The 18,648-nt window shown below is 36.9% G+C and overlaps 1 protein-coding gene across 1 annotated transcript in view; it reads right to left on the bottom strand.

The window, feature by feature from the left end:
• PPP4R2 (protein phosphatase 4 regulatory subunit 2) overlaps positions 1-18,648 on the bottom strand; it is a 60,502-nt gene that overhangs the window by 17,680 nt on the left and 24,174 nt on the right. Inside the window, exon 3 of the mRNA XM_012474225.2 lies at positions 2,037-2,207. Coding sequence (XP_012329648.1) covers positions 2,037-2,207 — 171 coding nt within the window. The remainder of the gene's footprint in view (positions 1-2,036; positions 2,208-18,648) is intronic.

Genomic DNA, 18,648 nt, shown 5'->3' with positions numbered 1-18,648 from the left:
CAAGTAAATCCGCTTAAAGCAGTTGTACAGTTTGACCTATTTCACCTTAACTTTTATTTCTGAATGATGGCCCTAACTTATTAAAATAAAAGATGAGTCACTATAATGTCTAAGTACTATTTATATATACGTACTATTTATAAATAACCCCCAGAAGTATTCTTATCTTGAATGTATTTAGTTCAATAGTAAATCTTATGCAACATGCTTCTAAAATATTATGTGGCTGCTTCTTGGATGATTGCGTTCGAAAATATTTTTTTTCCTGAAAATTTTAAAAATTAATATTGATAAGGAAATACACACATATGGTTAAATAATTTAAACAGTCCAACAGGGTGCACAGTGAAAACAGGTCTCCTTCCCATCTCAGGCCTCCAGTGGTAACCATAACTGATGAACCTCAAAGACAAAAAGCTGTGATTTCTTCCCCAAATATTTCTGTAACAGACCCAAAAATCAAGGCATAAAGCATTTGATATTTTAAGCAGAATTCTTAAACCAAAAAACAGAAGAATATGATATACAGCAAACTGTTAATTGGATTACACTATATTATTTCAAAATCCCATGCAATTAAATACCCAAAGAATCAGGCCATTTAAGCTATATAATAATACAACCTGAAACCCCTTCAAAAATAATCTATAACTCTAACTATGAATTCACTGGTTAGAAAACTCACAATCTATTATATTTGGTATCATTGTTAAGAGCCCAAATTAATGTCAAACTAAATTGAACAATTCAACTTCACAAACACTTCTTCCCTTCAATAAAGGAAACCACAAAAATACAAAATCCTGGCTGGGCAAGGTGTGGCTCATGTAAGTAATCCCAGCACTTTGGGAGGCCGAGGCGGGAGGATCACGATGTCAGGAGTTCGAGACCAGCCTGGCCAGCCTGGTGAAACCTTGTCTCTATTAAAAATACAAAAAAATTAGCTGGGCATTGTGGAACGTGCCTGTGGTCCTAGCTACATGAGGGTGAGGCAGGAGAATTGCTTGAACCTGGCAGGTAGAGGCTGCAGCGAGCCAAGATCGCACCAGTACACTCCAGCCTGCGTGATAGAGTAAGATTCCTTCTCCAAAAAAAAAAAAAAAAAAGTTCTAAAAAAAATAAAATTTAAAATAAGAGAATATGAGACACAGTAACATTTCTTTAAAAATGTGTTTTACTTTTGTATAGAGTATCTTTTTGGTGTTTCTAATGTTTTACAAAGGGCCAAAAATGGTTACTTGTAACTAATATAAGCAGTTACTTGGAAAAGTAAAGACTCCAAAAAAAAAAAAAAAAGCCTAAACAAAAACTCACTGAAATAGTGTTTCATTTTAAAAGAAATGTGATTTCTCAATGATATAAAGGTACTATATAAAGTATGAAGATATTAACACCAAACATAAAACAGGAAAGAAAAACCATTAAAATGTTTCTTGATAAATGAATGTTACACGGCCAAACTGTCTCCAAAAAAAAAAAAAAAGTCCTAAAACAATATAATTTAAAATGACAGAATATGCAACACAGTAACATTTCTTTAAAAATGAGTTTTACTTTTGCAAAGATTATCTTTTTGGTGTTTTTTATGTTTTACAAAGGGCCAAAAAATGGTTACTTGTAACTAACAAGTAAGTGGTTACTTGAGGGAAAAATGAGGACTCCAAAAAAAAATCTAACAAAAACTCACTAAAATACTTTCATAAATTAGTATTTCATTTTAAAAGAAATGTGATTTCTCAGTGATATAAAGGTTCTATATGTAGTATGAAGACACAAAACAGGAAGGAAAAACCATTAAAATGTCTCCTGATAAATGAATGTTTTCAATGATACCTTTAAAAAGGTGGTTCAAGTTTAAGAGGCTGTAAATATTTTAAAATAGTTGTAAGTTAAAAGTCATCCAGCACTACATGTCACTAGAAACAAAAATCTATTCTAATGGATAATCCATTATCAACCAGACATATCAAAACTAAAAGAAAAATTTACGATGTTCTGCTAAAGATTAAATTTTAAAAATAGTTTTAAGTGCATACCCATTAAATCCAGTGACAATTTTCAGTATTCTTTCCTTCATTTCATCAAAGGGAATATATTCGACATTAGGGTTGGGAGGACCTCTTGGCTCAGGAGCTGAAGTTCTGAAATCATCCATCACTTTCTCCAGTTTGAAAATAAAATAGCCTTTAAATTGGGACCACTGAATCCTATAAGCAAAAAATTAAAAATTATATAATACCATGTAGCTTTACAATTCTTGAACACAAAGCACAAATGCAGAATATATAACACTAATGCTAATAAAATTAGGATATGAATAATTAGTAATGAGAATGTTGTCATTCAGGAGCATGTATCATGCCTCATTTACCTCACAAGCTCCATCCTGATGCTATCCAGCTCCCAAACCAAACAAAACTCAGATATCTGACTTAAATCTTTTAAATGAACTACCTCTGCCTGAAAGTCTATGGTGTGTTAGGTCCTATTCTTATCATATTTAAAACAGTATTTTGACTATCCCTCATAACAAACCTAACCAGCGAGGTAGTTACTATCCTCTTAAGTCAGAATGAATCCATATCATCATCATCCAAGTTACAATGCTTATAGGGACTAGTAAAATCTGTCTGTTATCTGCTAAATAACAAAATAAACTACTTTCTCCTTTTTCTTTCCCTTTCAGTTAATATCTTCAGGCTCTTTTGTCACTTAAGAGACAAAAGTTATGTATCTATTCACTTATCAAATTAACATAAACACCTTTTTAATCCCTCTTTCCTCACATTTTACCACTAATATAAAGGGAAATTTTTTTAGGATACCTGCCTGAATAGTGTAAATTCCAGGAGACACAGGAGTCAGGAATGCTAACCATTTCCTCAGGCAGACAGTACTACCATTAGTGACAGCAGTTCAATCTCTTTACACAGGTTGACCACTCAACAAATTTACACATTAACAAGAGTGAATCTGCAATCACCTTCCATCCTCCATCCAGCAACGCTACAAACAGTTTTCGAATTGTGGTCCAAAGCTACTGTCAAAACAATAACAGCTGACTAGTTCACTGTTAATATTTGTACTGATGGTATAAAAGCAATGATGGATAAAACATATACATTTAGCAAGAGTCACGGCAGCAGCACCAAACTGTACACACAAACTGTATTATTACTAGCAGTAGAAGCCATCATTTTCAATACCACAAACTCGTAATTTAAAAAGTCTGTTTCACTTAAAGTGGAGAAGATATAATTACTAATTTCATTAAATTCCAACCCTTGAATACACTTTTTTAATATTCTGTGTAACAAAACGAGAAATATACATTAAAAAAATTACGCTGCATATCAAAGAGGTACGGGACTCTCAAGGAACAATACCTTTATTTAGAGCTGAACTAGCTGCTATTTTTCATAGAACTACATTTTCACCTGAAAGGACTGTCACACAAATAAACTCATTTAGATTAGTAGACTGGGTGTGTGATGGCTCACTCCTGTAATCCTAGCAGGTGATCACTTGAGGTCAGAAGTTCAAGATCAGCCTGGCCAACATGGTGAAACCCTGTCTCTACTAAATATACAAACATCAGCCAGGTACATGCCTGTCATCCCAGTTACACAGGAGGATGAGGCAAGGAGAATTACTTGAACTCAGGAGGCAGAGGCTGTAGTGAGCCAAGATGGCACCACTGCACTCCAGCCTGGGCAACACAGCAAGACTCCATTCCCCCACCCCCTCCAAAAAAAAAAAAGTCTGGAAAATTTTTATTCTTCACTGTGAAAGGTTCCTAATATATTCCCAAGATATTCTGAAGGCAACCAGTGTTGACATAAAAATATTATGTGGGGTCAGGTGTGGTGTGGATCATGCCTGTAATCCCAGCACTTTGGGAAGCTGAGATAGTAAGATCACTTGGGCCCAGGAGTTGGAAGCCAGCCTGCGCCAACATCAATATCCCGTCTCTACAAAATAATCAATTATTAATTGATTTAAATTAGGCATGGTGGTATGCACCTGTAGTCCCAGCTACTCAGGAGGCTGAGGCAAAAGGACTGCCTGAGCCCAGGAGGTAGAGGCTGCAGTAAGGCAAGATCACACACCACTGCACTCCAGCCTGAGTGACAGAGCAAGACCTTGTCTCTTAATAATATATTGTGTGACACCAAAAGCACAAGCAACAAAACAGTTAAATTGAGTTGTACCAAAATTAAAAATTTTGTACATCAAAGGGACATTATCAACAGAGTAAAAAGTCAAATCATTATGAAATGGGAGAAAATATTTGCAAATCTTGTATCTAATAAGGGGTTAATACCCAGAATATATAAAGAACTCCTACAACTCAACAAAAAAGACAACCCAATTTAAAAATGGTCAAAGTACTTAACTAGGCACGACTCCAAAGAAGATATACAAATAGTCAACAAACACACAAGAAGATGCTCAACACCATTAATCTTAGGGAAATGTAAACCCAAATCACAATGAGATACCACTTTATACACATCAGGGTTGGCTATTATCCAAAAAATAAGTGAACAAGTATTGGCTGGCCAAGGATGTAGAGAAACTGAAACTCTTGTGCACTGTTGGTGGGAACAATGCAGTCACTGTGGAAAACAATATGAATCCTCAAAAAAAAAGCAAATACAAAACGACTCTATGATTCAGCAATTCCATTTCTTGGTAGATCCCCAAAAGGTGAAAACAACCCAAATGTGTAACAGCATATGAATGGATAAACAAAATGTGATACACACACACATACATACACACACACACACACACACACGGGAATATTAGTCTTTAATCTGAAAGAAATTCTGACATGCTCCAACATGGATTAAACTTGATGGCATTATGCAAAGTGAAATAAACCAGATACAAAAAGAACAAATATTGTATGATTCCACTCATATGAGGTATCAAGAATAGTCAAATTTAGAGACAGTAGTCTGGCACTGTGGGAAGAAAGGTGTGGGGACCTACTGTTTAACGTGTACAATGTTTCAGTTTGGGTAGATAAAAAGTTCTGCAGATGAATGATAGTGATGGCAGCACAACACTGTCAATGTACTTAATGCCTATAAATCGTACACTTAAAATAGTTAAAATGATAAGGTTTACATTACATATATTTCAATAGGTATTTCCCCACAAAGAATATACACAAATGGTCGATAAGCATATGAAAATATGCTCAGCATTATTATCTATTAGAGAAATGCATATCGAAACCACAAGGAGACACCCATTTCACACCCACTAGGTGGCTACAATAAAAAAGAAGAATAATCAACAAGTGCTGGGTTGCTGTGGGGAAACTGATAATGTCACACATTACTGGTGGCAATGTAAAATGGTGTAGCTGCTTTGGAAAATACTTGGGCAGTTCCTCAAAAAGGTAAATGGAGCCTTGTAATCCAACAATTCCATTCGACTAAATGAGTGAATTCTGTATTTTACCATTATTACTTTTAAAAATGGTGAGGATGATTAAAAGCTATTTGCATTATTACTTTTTTCCTCCTTTCTCTATCCTATTTTAGAAAGGGGAATTTGAGGTTTAACAAGCAGATCTGCACATCACAGAATTTTTGCTATGTCTAATATTAATTCTGATTAATACACAATTGCTTTTGGTTCCTAAAATTTATCTTTAAATTTTACAACTCCCCACATGCACTTTATACTTAAACATACCAGTGAAAGTTATACTGAAATAGGATGCTTACACTTTTCGTTTCTTAAATTAATTATTTTTTGTAGCTTTAACAGTCACCCACTAATTTGTAGTAGTTTGAGTTCAGATTTCCACATGCATCCGGTTTTGTGATGTGTTTTAATCTCATTTTTCCATTAACCATCTGACATGACATCTTTGAGGTCCAAAAAAAGCACACATTAATGGGAACAGCCAGACAAGAGGTATGCGGCCCCAGGTAATGGAAATTCTGGGGAGCTTCAAAGACTTTATGGCACTAACACCTGAGACAGAAATTAAGCCCCATAAATTGACATGAATTATGTATACACTGTAGTCTAACTTTTTTTTTTTTTTTTTGAGACGGAGCTTCCCTCTTGTTACCCAGGCTGGAGTGCAATGGCGCAATCTCGGCTCACCGCAACCTCCGCCTCCTGGGTTCAGGCAATTCTCCTGCCTCAGCCTCCTGAGTAGCTGGGATTACAGGCACGCGCCACCATGCCCAGCTAATTTTTTGCATTTTTAGTAGAGACGGGGTTTCACCATGTTGACCAGGATGGTCTCGATCTCTTGACCTTGTGATCCACCCGCCTCAGCCTCCCAAAGTGCTGGGATTACAGGCTTGAGCCACCGCGCCCAGCCTTGTAGTCTAACTTTCAAATAAATCAAGCAGTTACTCTAAATAAGATCAATTCAATGCAATTCAAGTAATACTATGCCATAGATAGATGGGGGGGATCTTTATAAAATGTGAGAGACAGCTTTTTGTTGGAGCACAACTATTTGATAAAAACAAAACCAGAAAATGCTTCCCTAAAAGTTATATAATTCAGGGGCCAGACGTAGTGGCTCACACCTGTAAACCCAGCACTTTGGGAGGCCGAGGAGGGTGGATCACCTGAGGTCATGAGTTTGGGACTAGCCTGGCCAAAATGGTGAAACCCCATCTCTACCAAAAATACAAAAATTAGTTGGGCGTGGTGGTGCACAGCTGTAGTCCCAGCTACTCGGGGGGCTGAAGCAGGAGAATTGCTTGAACCTGGCAAGTGGAGGTTGAAGTGAGCTGAGATCGCACCACTACACTCCAGTCTGGCGACAGAGCGAGACTCCGTCTCATTATTTAAAAAAAAAAAAAGTTACATAATTCAGGCACAAAAACAGGCCATGAGCAAATCAGCTAAAAATTTGGCAACAAAAACAATTTTCTTAGGAACGTACACTCACTGGATAAGTAGGAATGAGAACAACAAAAAACCCTTAGTTTTCAATATGAAAAATCAAATCATTCTAAACAGATGCTCATGAAACAAACAAATTTTCAACTTCAGAACAAATTTCTCCACATAAAATCCCCTCCAATAAAATACATACTCAAAATTTAAACCTACTTTGCCAAAATTAACTCAAGAATTTACTGAAATTCATCACCCATTAACTTTTTTAAGTAGCATCACCTCCCTTCATTTGCTTTTTCTTATTCCCTTCCACTGACCTTTTTTCTTCATAGGGACTCACCAGTCCATATTCAAGTATGTTTCTCTCACAACTCTGTGAAGTCTAAAGGTATTTTTTAGAGGCTTGAAGACAGAAAGATTCATCTTTTCTTTTCCCAAGTGATGCTACAATTTAGTGGCCAGTGGCCGTACCTTAACTTACTGCTTCCTACCATTCCCAATTCTATTAAGAGTACTCTCCTCAGCCTAACTGCATTCCACACAAAATGTGAGGAACACTTATAACACAAGAAAGCACAGAAGAGTCCTCCTACTACTGTTAGCTACTCCAAAGGACAGCAAATACTGCACAAATAATAAACACCAAATGGGAATTTGAGAACAATGAATAAATAAATCTACTGGATCTGATTACTCATTAAAGGTGACACGCTTAACATACACTTAATGTTTAAAAGGCAAAGTATTTTAATCAGAAGACTTAAAATATCAGATAATTCAGTCTTAATTATATGACTGAGGCAAACAAAACAAGTATATTTAATCTGAACACTAAAATAAGTGAAAGATTTGCAAAAGTAAGAACACACTGTGAGTTGCTTACACAAAATTATGACATTTAAGGAATAATTTTGAAATACAAATTACTACCTCTGTAAGTAAGGCACCAAACAAGAGAAGGTTTCTTTTACATAATCATTCCACATCATATTACATCTTGTTGATTAACTAAATATTAAAACAGATCAGTGGAACAGAAAAGTGCAGACACACAGACCCACTCATATATGAAAATCTGATATATGATAAAGGACAGACTAGTCAGTAAATTGAAAAATATTGACACTACTCCAAAATGTTAATAGGATTTAAAAACAGTATGTCTGGTTTTTTTTCTGATAACATCAATAGTACAGTCACTGTAAAAAACTGTAATACAGAAAGACATAAAAGTAAAATGTATCCATAATCTGCACAGTCAATCATCAACACTGAAGTACATTTTAATATATTTTTCAAATTTGACATTCTGGTTTAATATTCCTTTTCCCCCTCCGTATTCACTATGGATATTTGCATGGATCAAATAGTCTTTGAAAAGCAAGACTTTTAACTGCACCACACATTTGTGCCATAATTTATTTATTAATCACAGTTTACAAAAATATTTAGGGCCAGGCATGGTGGCTCACACCTGTAATCCCAGCACTTTGGGAGGCTGAGGCAGTCGGATCATCTGAGGTCGGGAGTTCAAGACTAGCCTGGACAACATGGTAAAATCCCATCTCTACTAAAAACACAAAAATTAGCCGGGTGTGGTGGCAAGCGCCTGTAAACCCAGTTACTTGGGAGGCTGAGGCAAGAGAATCGCTTGAACCCGGGAGGTGGAGGTTGTAGCAAGCCGAGATCGCACTACTGTACTCTAGCCTGGGGGACAGAGCAAAACTCTATGTCCAAAAAAAAAAAAAAGATTTAGGGCACATCTACCTCATTACAATTGAAAGTAATTATGTAATTATGTGATTAACAGCCCAGCAATGAACTTTGTGGGCATCTATTTATCACCTTAGAATATATTTGTGTAAGTAAAATTATTGAGAGTCCAAAATATGAAGTATACATATATATCAAGACTTTTGATTTGACCTTCAAAAACTCTCCAACCATGATGTACCACACTTTATAGTGTCATCAGTAATATAAAGCAACATGTTTCATTTGAATACTATAATCTTTCAAAAATTCTGTCAATAGACTAGTAGAAAAACAGTTTAATTTGCATTTCCTTCATTGCTAGTGAAATTGAGTATTTTTACCTGTTTTTTTGGCCCACAAGACATTTGTTTTGTGTGTTAATAGGTCCTTTGCAATCCCTGAACCCAGGGCTTCTTCAACGTTGGCACTACTGTTATCTTCTTTTCTTTTCTTCTGTGAGACAGAGTTTCACTCTTGTTGCCCAGGTTGGATTGCAATGGCTCAATCATGGCTCACTGCAACCTCCACCTCCCAGGTTCAAGCAATTCTCCTGCCTCAGCCTCCTGAGTAACTGGGATTACAGGCACCCACCACCACGCCTGGACAATTTTTGTATTTTTGGTAGAGATGGGGTTTTGCCACAATGGCCAGGCTGGTCTCAAACTCTTGACCTCAAGTGATCCACACATCTCAGCCTCCCAAAGTGCAGGGATTACAGGCATGAGCTACTGGGCCCAGCCACTACTGACATTTTCTAGTTGGATATAACTCTGTCACAGAAGGATGTCCTTTGTGTTGTAGGATGTAGAACTATATCCCTGGCCTCTACCCACTAAAACCTGTAGCACACCACCCACACTAGTTGTGACAACCATAAATGTCTCCAAACATTATCAAATGTTCCCTGGGAGACAAAAACTGTCTCCAGTTAAGAACCATAGGCCTCTTCCCCACCTCTCTAAAATTATTTGTCTTTTGCTTATTTTTGTGTTATTACGGAAAAAGTAAATTACGTGATACAAGTGTGAACATAATTTTTGGATTCTCATTTTGTACTGACTGCTTTAAAGAAAAAGAGTACTGTTTTTGGCTGGGCGTGGTGGCTCACACCTGTAATCCCTGCACTTTGGAAGGCCCAGGCAGGTGGATCACCTGAGGTCAGGAGTTCAAGTCCAGCCTGGCCAACATGATGAAACCCCATTTCCACTAAAAATACAAACAATTAGCTGGGCATGATGGCATGTGCCTGTAATCCCAGCTACTCAGGAGGCTGAGGCAGGAGAATCGCTTGAACCCAGGAGGCGGACACTGCAGTAAGCCAAGATGGTGCCACTGCACTCCAGCCTGGGCAACAAAGAGCAAAACATTGTCTCCAAAAAAAAAAAAAAAGTATCTTTTTTTATATAAATGATGAAATGACACTAAAATATCTCATTTTTCTTATTATGAAATTACCTTGAAGTGTTATATATTTTCTTGCTCAGAATCTTGTATCTGAAGATGCCATGGTAGCTGCTTTGAATGAATAAAGTTTTGACATAAATTCTGAAGGGAAAGTATTTGCCACTGAAAGTGAATTTTTCAAATTAGAGTGCTAAATGGTTGTACATATAAAGGATCCAATGAGGTGAAAAAAGCTTCAGAAAATAACACAAACTTTCAGACAATAGCTCAGTGTAAACTTGGGTTTCTTTCTTGGCAACTTACATACTCATAAGGATTCTAAAAATGCCTAAAGATTAAAATTACTATCTACTCACCCACCTCTCCCTACCAATTAAAACAGAAAGTCCAACCAATAGTATGTTCTGGTTAACCTGACTTGTACTTAATTTTTAGCCTTTGTGCCCTTATAAAATGTCCCTTGCTGGGCGGATCACAAGGTCAGGAGTTTGAGACCAAACTGGCCAGCACGGTGAACCCGTCTCTACTAAAAATACAAAAATTCACTGGGCATGGTGGTGCATGTCTGTAATCCCAGCTACTTGGGAGGCTGAAGCAGGAGAACTTTGAACCCAGGAGGCAGTGGTTGCAGTGAGCCGGTATCATGCCACTGCACTCCAGCCTGGGTGACAGAGTGAGACTGTCTCAAAATAAAAAAAGAAAGAAAGAAAATGTCCCTAAAATCTATTACTATACCAACATGAACTCCTCCCTTCTATACAAGTGCTATACCAAAGATGACTCTTTTAACAGCATGGCTCAGAATGACCACAGCCAACAAAGAAATGTTGGGTTTTTTTTTAACTTGTACTAGCTTAACGGCTGAAGTGGATCTACCTTCCTCCCTGCAAATAGGGAGTCACTTTTCTCTCCACTTTTGCTACTGCTTTTTACCACCTCCTCTACAATCTAGTTGATACCAATTCCAACCTGCCATCAACAGGGACTGATCTATCCCTTTACCCCGACATGTACCAGATAGGACTGGGTAGGTGGAACCTGGGCCCTTCTTTTCATTCTACCAACTCAGCTCTAACATCAAGGTCAACAGCAGTTAACAAGTTCTGAAGAAATTTAAGACAATCCTTGACTAACAAAATTACTTTTTCCTGCCAGCAGGTGAGCTTAAAATGATAAAAAAAACAAAATTCGTTTGGAAAACCAGACTTACAGATATTAAACAAATAGAAAATAACACAGCATAAACACTTAACTGCGTCTTAACTGCAGAGATTTCAGTGATGGTACAAGAGAACCTAAAGATCACAATGCAGGTTTAGAACTCATCAAGGAAAGGCCTCAGGACAAAGTTGGAACTTTAAGCTGAACCTTACAGAAAAACGAATTGGAAATATACTGACTTAAGTAAAGCAGGGAGCAAGTGTTTAATACAAACAATAAATGAGTTTCTCAAACTCAGCACTATGGACATCTTGAACCAAAGAGTTTTAGGTTGTGATGAGCTGATGTCTGTGTACATTGTAGGATATCTGCATCCCTGACCTCTACCCAGTAGCAATCCTCACTCCAAGTGTAACAAAATGTCTCTAGCCATTGCCAAATGAACCATGGGAGGCAAGTGGTGCGTGGAGAATCACTGCAATACACAATCCCTTTTGTTAACATCTTACTGCTTACTGGTTCCCTAAAATAATAAGGCTGAGGAAATCAGAACTGCCAAAATCAAAGTCACAAAATCTGAGAAATAGTATTTGTGGCACGTGTACATACATCTTTTTAAAGAAAGAGGGAGAGAAATCTAAATAATCTAAATCTAATATACAGGTGATTCATTTAAAAAATAAATACTCAGCATTAAAATCTATCTCATGAATCACTTTCAGTTGTACAGGACAATGTACTATGAAGATCTAATCTAGATTTTTTTTCTTAGGTATAGTCATCTGTGTATTAAGTAGAGGGGAGAAAATCCCCCATCCATCAAACTCAAAGACCAATGCATGTGGTATACAGCAAAGAAGACAATAATCCTTCCACCATTTTAGAATTTATGAAAACTGAAAGATATGTAAATGATTAAAGCTTAAAATCTCTGCAACGGAAATATAAAAATGAGTTGGCACAGCCATACGTGGTGAGGGATTACTGTATATTTTAATACGCAAGTTTTATCCTGAAGAATCTTGAGTTTGAAAGTAAAGACAAGTATCTTAACAATGTCTGATATGCTGGCTTTTAATATTTTGATATTCATCTATTTTGTGTAATTTTATATACAGATTACTTTCACTGCTATTTTAAAGTATACCCCAGAGTTATGCGCTACTTTAAAATTACCGATCAAATAAGTAATAATTATCTGGAGTGCATTTTTCTAAATCTCATACTTTCAAAAGAAGAAAAAAAATCCTTAAAAACAAAGTATCTATCACAAGAGAAATCTGTACTTTGGTTTAAGGACTGAATATGTGGAAAATGAACACACCGACGCTATTAAATAAACTAACCCTTCCTGAGAATTTCCATCTACACATGACAAAAACAAAAAGATGAACTGAAAATATTTTACTGATACATAATTATACATATTTACAGGATATATGTGATACTTTGATACATGTATGCAATGTGTACTGGTCAAATCAATATTTGGGATATCCATTTCAAACATTTATCATTTCTTTGTGTTGGGAAGATTTCAAATCTTCTTTAGCTATTTTGAAATATACAATAAATTATTGACTATAGTCATTCTACTGTGCTATCAAATACTAAAACTTATTCCTTTTATCTGACTACTTTTGTACCTGTTAACCAACTTCTCTTCATCCCTGGCTCCCCACCTTTCTCAGCCTCTGATAACCCTCATTTTACTCTCTACCTCCGTTAAGATCAACTTTTTTAGCTCTGACATATTGCATGAAAGCATGTGATATTTGTCTTTCTGTGCCTGGCTTATTTCACTTAACGTAATGACCTCCAATTCCATCCACATTGCTGCAAAGGATAAGACTTCATTCATTCTTTTTATACCTCAGTTGGATTATATTCCACTGTACATGTGGTGTGTGTGTGTGTGTTCATTATGGATGAACTATCTTGACTACTGTTAACAATGCTGCAATAAATATGAAAGTGCAGGTATCAGCCGGGCACCGTGGCTCACACCTGTAATACCAGCACTTTGGGAGGCCGAGGCGGGCCAGAACACTTAGGTCAGTTCAAGACCAGCCTGGTCAACATGGTGAAACGTCGTCTCTACTAAAACTACAAAAATTAGCCAGATGTGGTGGTGTGTGCCTATAGTCCCAGCTACTCAGGAGGCTGAAGCAGGAGAATCACTTGAACTTAGGAGTCGGAAGTTGCAGTGAGCCAAGATTGCACCACTGTACTCCAGCCTGGGCAACAGAGCAAGACTCCGTCTCAAAAAAGGAAAAAAAAAAAGAAAAAAAAGAAAGGGCAGATATCTCTTTGACATACTGATTTCTTTTCTTTTGGACATTTACCCAGCAAAGGGGATTGCTAGATCAGATGGTAGACCTATTTTTACGTTTCTGAGGAACCTCTACAATGTTTTCCATAGTGGCTGTACTAAACTACATTTCCACCAGCAGTGTACTAGTGTTTCCCTTTTTCTGCACCCTTGCCAGAATCTGCTATTTCTTTTTCTTTCCTTTTTTTAGACAGGGTCTCACTCTGTCGACCAAACTGGAGTGCAGTGGTGCACAATCTCACCTCACTGCAACCTCTGCCTCCTGGGCTCAAGTGATGTTTCCGCCTCAGCTTCCTGAGTAGCTGGGACTACAGGTGCACGCCACCATGCCTGGCTTGTCTTTCTGCTAAAAGCCATTTAACTAGGGTGTATAACATCTCACTGTGGTTGTGATTTACATTTTCCTGATGATTAGTAATACTGAAAATATTTTCATATACCTGTACATCTTCTGAAAAATGTTCAGATAATTTGCCAATTTTAATTGGATTTGCTGGTTTTGCTTTTGAGTTCCTTACATCTTCTACTTATCAATCCCTTGTCAGAAAGATAGTTTGCAAATATTTTCTCCCATTCCACTTCCTTCACTCTGCTGACTTTTCCCTTCTTGTGAGGAAGCTTTTTAGTTTGATGTAATCCCTTTCATCTATTTTTCTTTCGCTGTCTGTGCTTTTGTGGTCTCACCTGCCTTTGCCCGGACCAATGATCTGAATTGTTGGAAATGTTTTTTAAGAATAAAACTAGGGCCAGGCATGGTGGCCCATGCCTATAACCGCAACACTCTGGAAGGCTGAGGCAGGAAGACTACTTGGGCCCAAGAGTTTGAGACCAGCCTGGGCAACATAATGAGATCCCGTATCTACAAAAAATTTAAAAATTATCCAGACATGGTGGCACATGCCTGTAATCCTAGCTGCCCAGGAGGCTGAGATAGAAGAACTGCTTGAACCCAGAAGTTCAAGGCTGCAGTGAGCTGTGATTGTGCCACCACACTGCAGCCTGGGTGAAAGAGGAAGAGACTGTCTCTAAAAAACAAAACAAAACTATAGCTTGCTGCAGTCTCATCCCTCCAAAAGAAAGTTATTTTAAAAAGCACTACTCATCGTTATCAAACTGAGCTAGGATTTTTGAAGACTAAGAAATTGGAGGAAAATATGGGTCCACCAACTGGTAGGAATCTCCATATCCTGAGTAATAACAGCAAATTTTCTGAGTTACCTGGAAAATTCTACACAAAAAAACTGCAGATTCAGAGGGAAGAGGAGGAGTTAAAACTACTGATTCAATGATGGCACCATTTAACACTCTTTTTAAAAGGTGCATTGTTTAAAAGACATTTATAAAAAGAAGGGAAGTAATCAGAAAATTCTAAGAGTGGTACAAGAGGTCCAAAGTCTAAATGTCCAGCTTAAAAAGAAAAAAATACATATACAGAAAGAAAATGGAGAAGAAACCAACAATTATTTTTAATCAAAAACATTTTCTAAAATGGAAAACAAGCATTGGTGAGGATATGGAGAAACTGGGACCATCGGGCAATGCTGATGGGAATCTAAAATGGTGCAGCCATTGTGGAAACAGTTTCTCAAAAATTAAACACAAAACTACCATATGATCCAGCAATCCTACTTCTAGGTGTATACCCAAAAGAAGTGAAAGCAGAGACTTAGAAACTCGTACACCAATGTTCAGGGCAGTGTTATTCACAACAGCCAAAAGGTAAAAACAACCCTGAACCCTGAAAACATTATATGAAGTAAAATAAGCCAGACATGAAATATTTTATGTCACTTAAGTGAGGTATCTAAAAATCCATCAAATTCAAAAACACAAAAGCTAGAAAGAAATTGGGAGGAAGGAAGAATGATCATCATTGTTTAATGGGTATAGAATTTATATTTGGGACAATGAGAAGTTTTTGGAAATGAATAGTGATAATGGTTGCACAGCACTGTGAATGTACTTAATGCCACCAAACTGTACACTTAGCAATGATTAAAAAGTGGTAAACTTCATTTTATGCATATTTTGTCTCAACCAACTAATCTGTAAATAATTCCCAGAATTAAAAAATATTAATTTTCAAATTAAGAGAACTCACAAGAGTTGATGTAGAGTGACCAACACAAGGGTTGACTAATAGACTCACAGCAAAGCACATTGTAGTAAAACTGCATAATTCTGGAATCAAAGAGAAGATTCCACAAAACTCCAGGGACATAAACCAGGTCACAAACAAAGAGGGCTCCAGACTTAACAGGTGTCAAAGAAAGCAATGAAAAAAATTCCTTCAAAATTCAAAATAATTCTCAATCTAGAATAACCAGAGTATCAAATAAGTAAGTAGAATAAACACCTTTTGAGACAGTGAAAGTATAAAAAAGTTTTCCATCTTCATCATAATATGGTAGGATTAAAGCAGGTCTAGAGAGCAACCAGTCCAGAATGGAGTAGTTAAGAAGGCTTGACAAGAGATTCTTTTAAACATGAAATTGATATATAAACAACTAAAATTTGGGGTTCAATTAGTCATAAACATATAGAAAATTAAATTTAAAAATAATATTCACAGAGACAATGTATATATTGAATGCTAATGTGACCAAAATTTCAAAGTAATTATTTTGGAAAAAAATGAGCAATTAAAGTGGGAAGTATGCATGTATGCATTGAGAAAGAGCAGGTAAAAGAAACTAAATCTTAACTTTCATTAGTAAGAAACCAGAAATTCCTAAACAAAGTTAAGGGGAAATGTAACATTGTAAGACTGTACCTTAGAAATAGGAAGGTAAACACCAAAAGAAACAAAGAAATGACTTTAAAGCAGTTTTACTTGCAGCTCAAAAAATAAAAACAATTTAAAGTGGTTGCCTCTCTGGAGTAAGAAATTAAAGTATACAGTAGGAGATTTTTTTGTGGCTTTTGTTGTATTAATGCACTAAAATGTGTGCACATAACTTTAATAAAAGTAAAAACTAAATAATAAAAAAATCAATTTAAAAAGAATCAGGTGGTGCTCTGGAGTCTGGAAGCAAGACTGGGTTGAAATCTTAGTTCAGCCACTTTCTCATTTGTAGGGCCTAAGGCAGATAACCCTAGCCTCTCTGTTTCCCCTATCTGTGAAACAGGGATAACATTTACTTCTGTTGCTGTGAGGATTAACATTAGTGTAAACAAAGTGCTTAGCAAAGTGGCTGACACATAGCACCCAATGGTTGTTTTTCCTCAAAAAACTCAGGATAGGGAGAACGTCTGAGTAATACAGTGGATATATGCAGAGAGCTTTGAGGATAAGGATAGTGTCCTGAGACGACATTAGTAAGGACTGGAACAGTGAGAAAGACCTGTGTTAGACCATAATAAGATGCTAGGGCTTATACTGGCACTCTCTATGGCTTAGAAATACTTCTAGAGGCACTTTATATAACCTCTTTGAGAGACAAGAAAATTTCTACCTAATGTTGCTTTTCCACCCATTCACAAAACTGCTTGTTTTTTTAAAAAAATGAAATATTTCTTTCCTTTCTTTTTTTTTGGAGTGCCATGGCACAATCTTGGCTCACTGCAACCTCCACCTACACCTCCACCTCCCCGGTTCAAGCGATGTTGCCTCAGCCTCCTGAGCAGCTGGGATTACAGGGGTGTGTTACCACGTCCAGCTTTTTTTGTGTGTGTTATTAGCAGAGGGTTAACAATACAAAAAAACATGGTTTTACCATGTTGGCCAGGCTGGTCTCCAACTCCTGGCCTCAGGTGATCCACCAGCCTTGGCCTTCCAAAGTGCTGAGATTAGAGGTGTAAACCACTGTGCCCAGCTATAAAAATAAATGAAATATTTCAACTAAGAGAGAAGTATAGAGAAGAGGAAATAAACCCTATATATCGCTTAGCTTTGTCAAACCTCAGCTAGTTACATTTTTATAATTCTTGATAAGCTAAAAGACATACAAGTTATACGTATTCCAAAAATTCTTTGACTCCACCAGATTTCCAATCCATTGATTCTATTACCTTTTTACTGTCCCTCACCTCTCTGACAACTCTCTCCCTTCATTACCCAACTTCAATTATAATAATTATAAACAGGCTAGGTATAGTGGCTCACGCCTGTAATCCCAGCACCCCCAACACCCAGATAGCGCCACTGCACTCCAGCCTAGGCAACAGAGGGAGACTCCATCTCAAAAAAAAAAAAAAAAAAAAAGAATTATAATTACTCCCTCAGATATAGTTCATTCTCTAGTCCTTCTCTGGCTTCACTGTAATTAAAAAAAAAAAAAAATCAACATAATCCCTACCAAATCTGTGCCTATACAAACACATGAAAGAAATCAAAAACAAAACAAAACAAGAAGCACAACCATGCTGGCTGATTTTGGGTACACTATAAATGCTACCAGACATTATACTCCCCATATTATTTCATTCTCTGACTCTTTCAGTAACTATTTCACACCTTCTCTCCTCAACCCTATGTTGAGTTTTTCCTCCCTCTCATACTCAGTGACCTTGCTTCTTGTTGCACTTATAAAACTCAAACAATAGGGAGGGAATTTCCAGAGTTCCACCAGTTACCTACTGTCACGTACATGTACACACCCTGAATTTCGACCTGTTATCATAGATGGAACTATCCATGCTCTGGTCTATTTATATACCAGATTTGCCATTTGATCACCTACTCAGGAGCATCACTTGAGCAAGTCTCCCCTTTCTCTTATCATCTACATCAACTTTTCATTTGCTAGTACTGGATCATTCCCACCAGCATACAAATATAAATACACTGATATTTCTCCCTTCTAAAATTTCTTTATTCCACTTAACCTCCCAGTTCCAACACCATTTTAAAATATGCTATCCTTTGTAAAAGTCCTTAAAGCAGCTGTCTCCCTCGCATTATCTCTCAAATCTACTCCAACTAAGCTTTCCGTCCAGCCACTAAACCTAATCTGTATTTATCAAGATCACCAATGACCTCCAATTGCTAAATCCAGTGGACAATTTTCTTAACTGGCCCACTAACAATATTTTATGCAGTTGATCATTCCTCCTTAATTACTTTCCTGGGTTTTCCTTTATCTTTCATATTCATTTTCCTTTTCTGG

The sequence above is a fragment of the Aotus nancymaae genome, unplaced genomic scaffold (genome assembly GCF_030222135.1).
Source record: "Aotus nancymaae isolate 86718 unplaced genomic scaffold, 86718_ANA_hifiasm-v0.15.2.pri h1tg000046l, whole genome shotgun sequence".
Classification (NCBI taxonomy): Eukaryota; Metazoa; Chordata; class Mammalia; order Primates; family Aotidae; genus Aotus; species Aotus nancymaae.
Note: the sequence above shows the minus strand (reverse complement) of the source record. Positions and strands in the feature narration are given on the sequence as shown.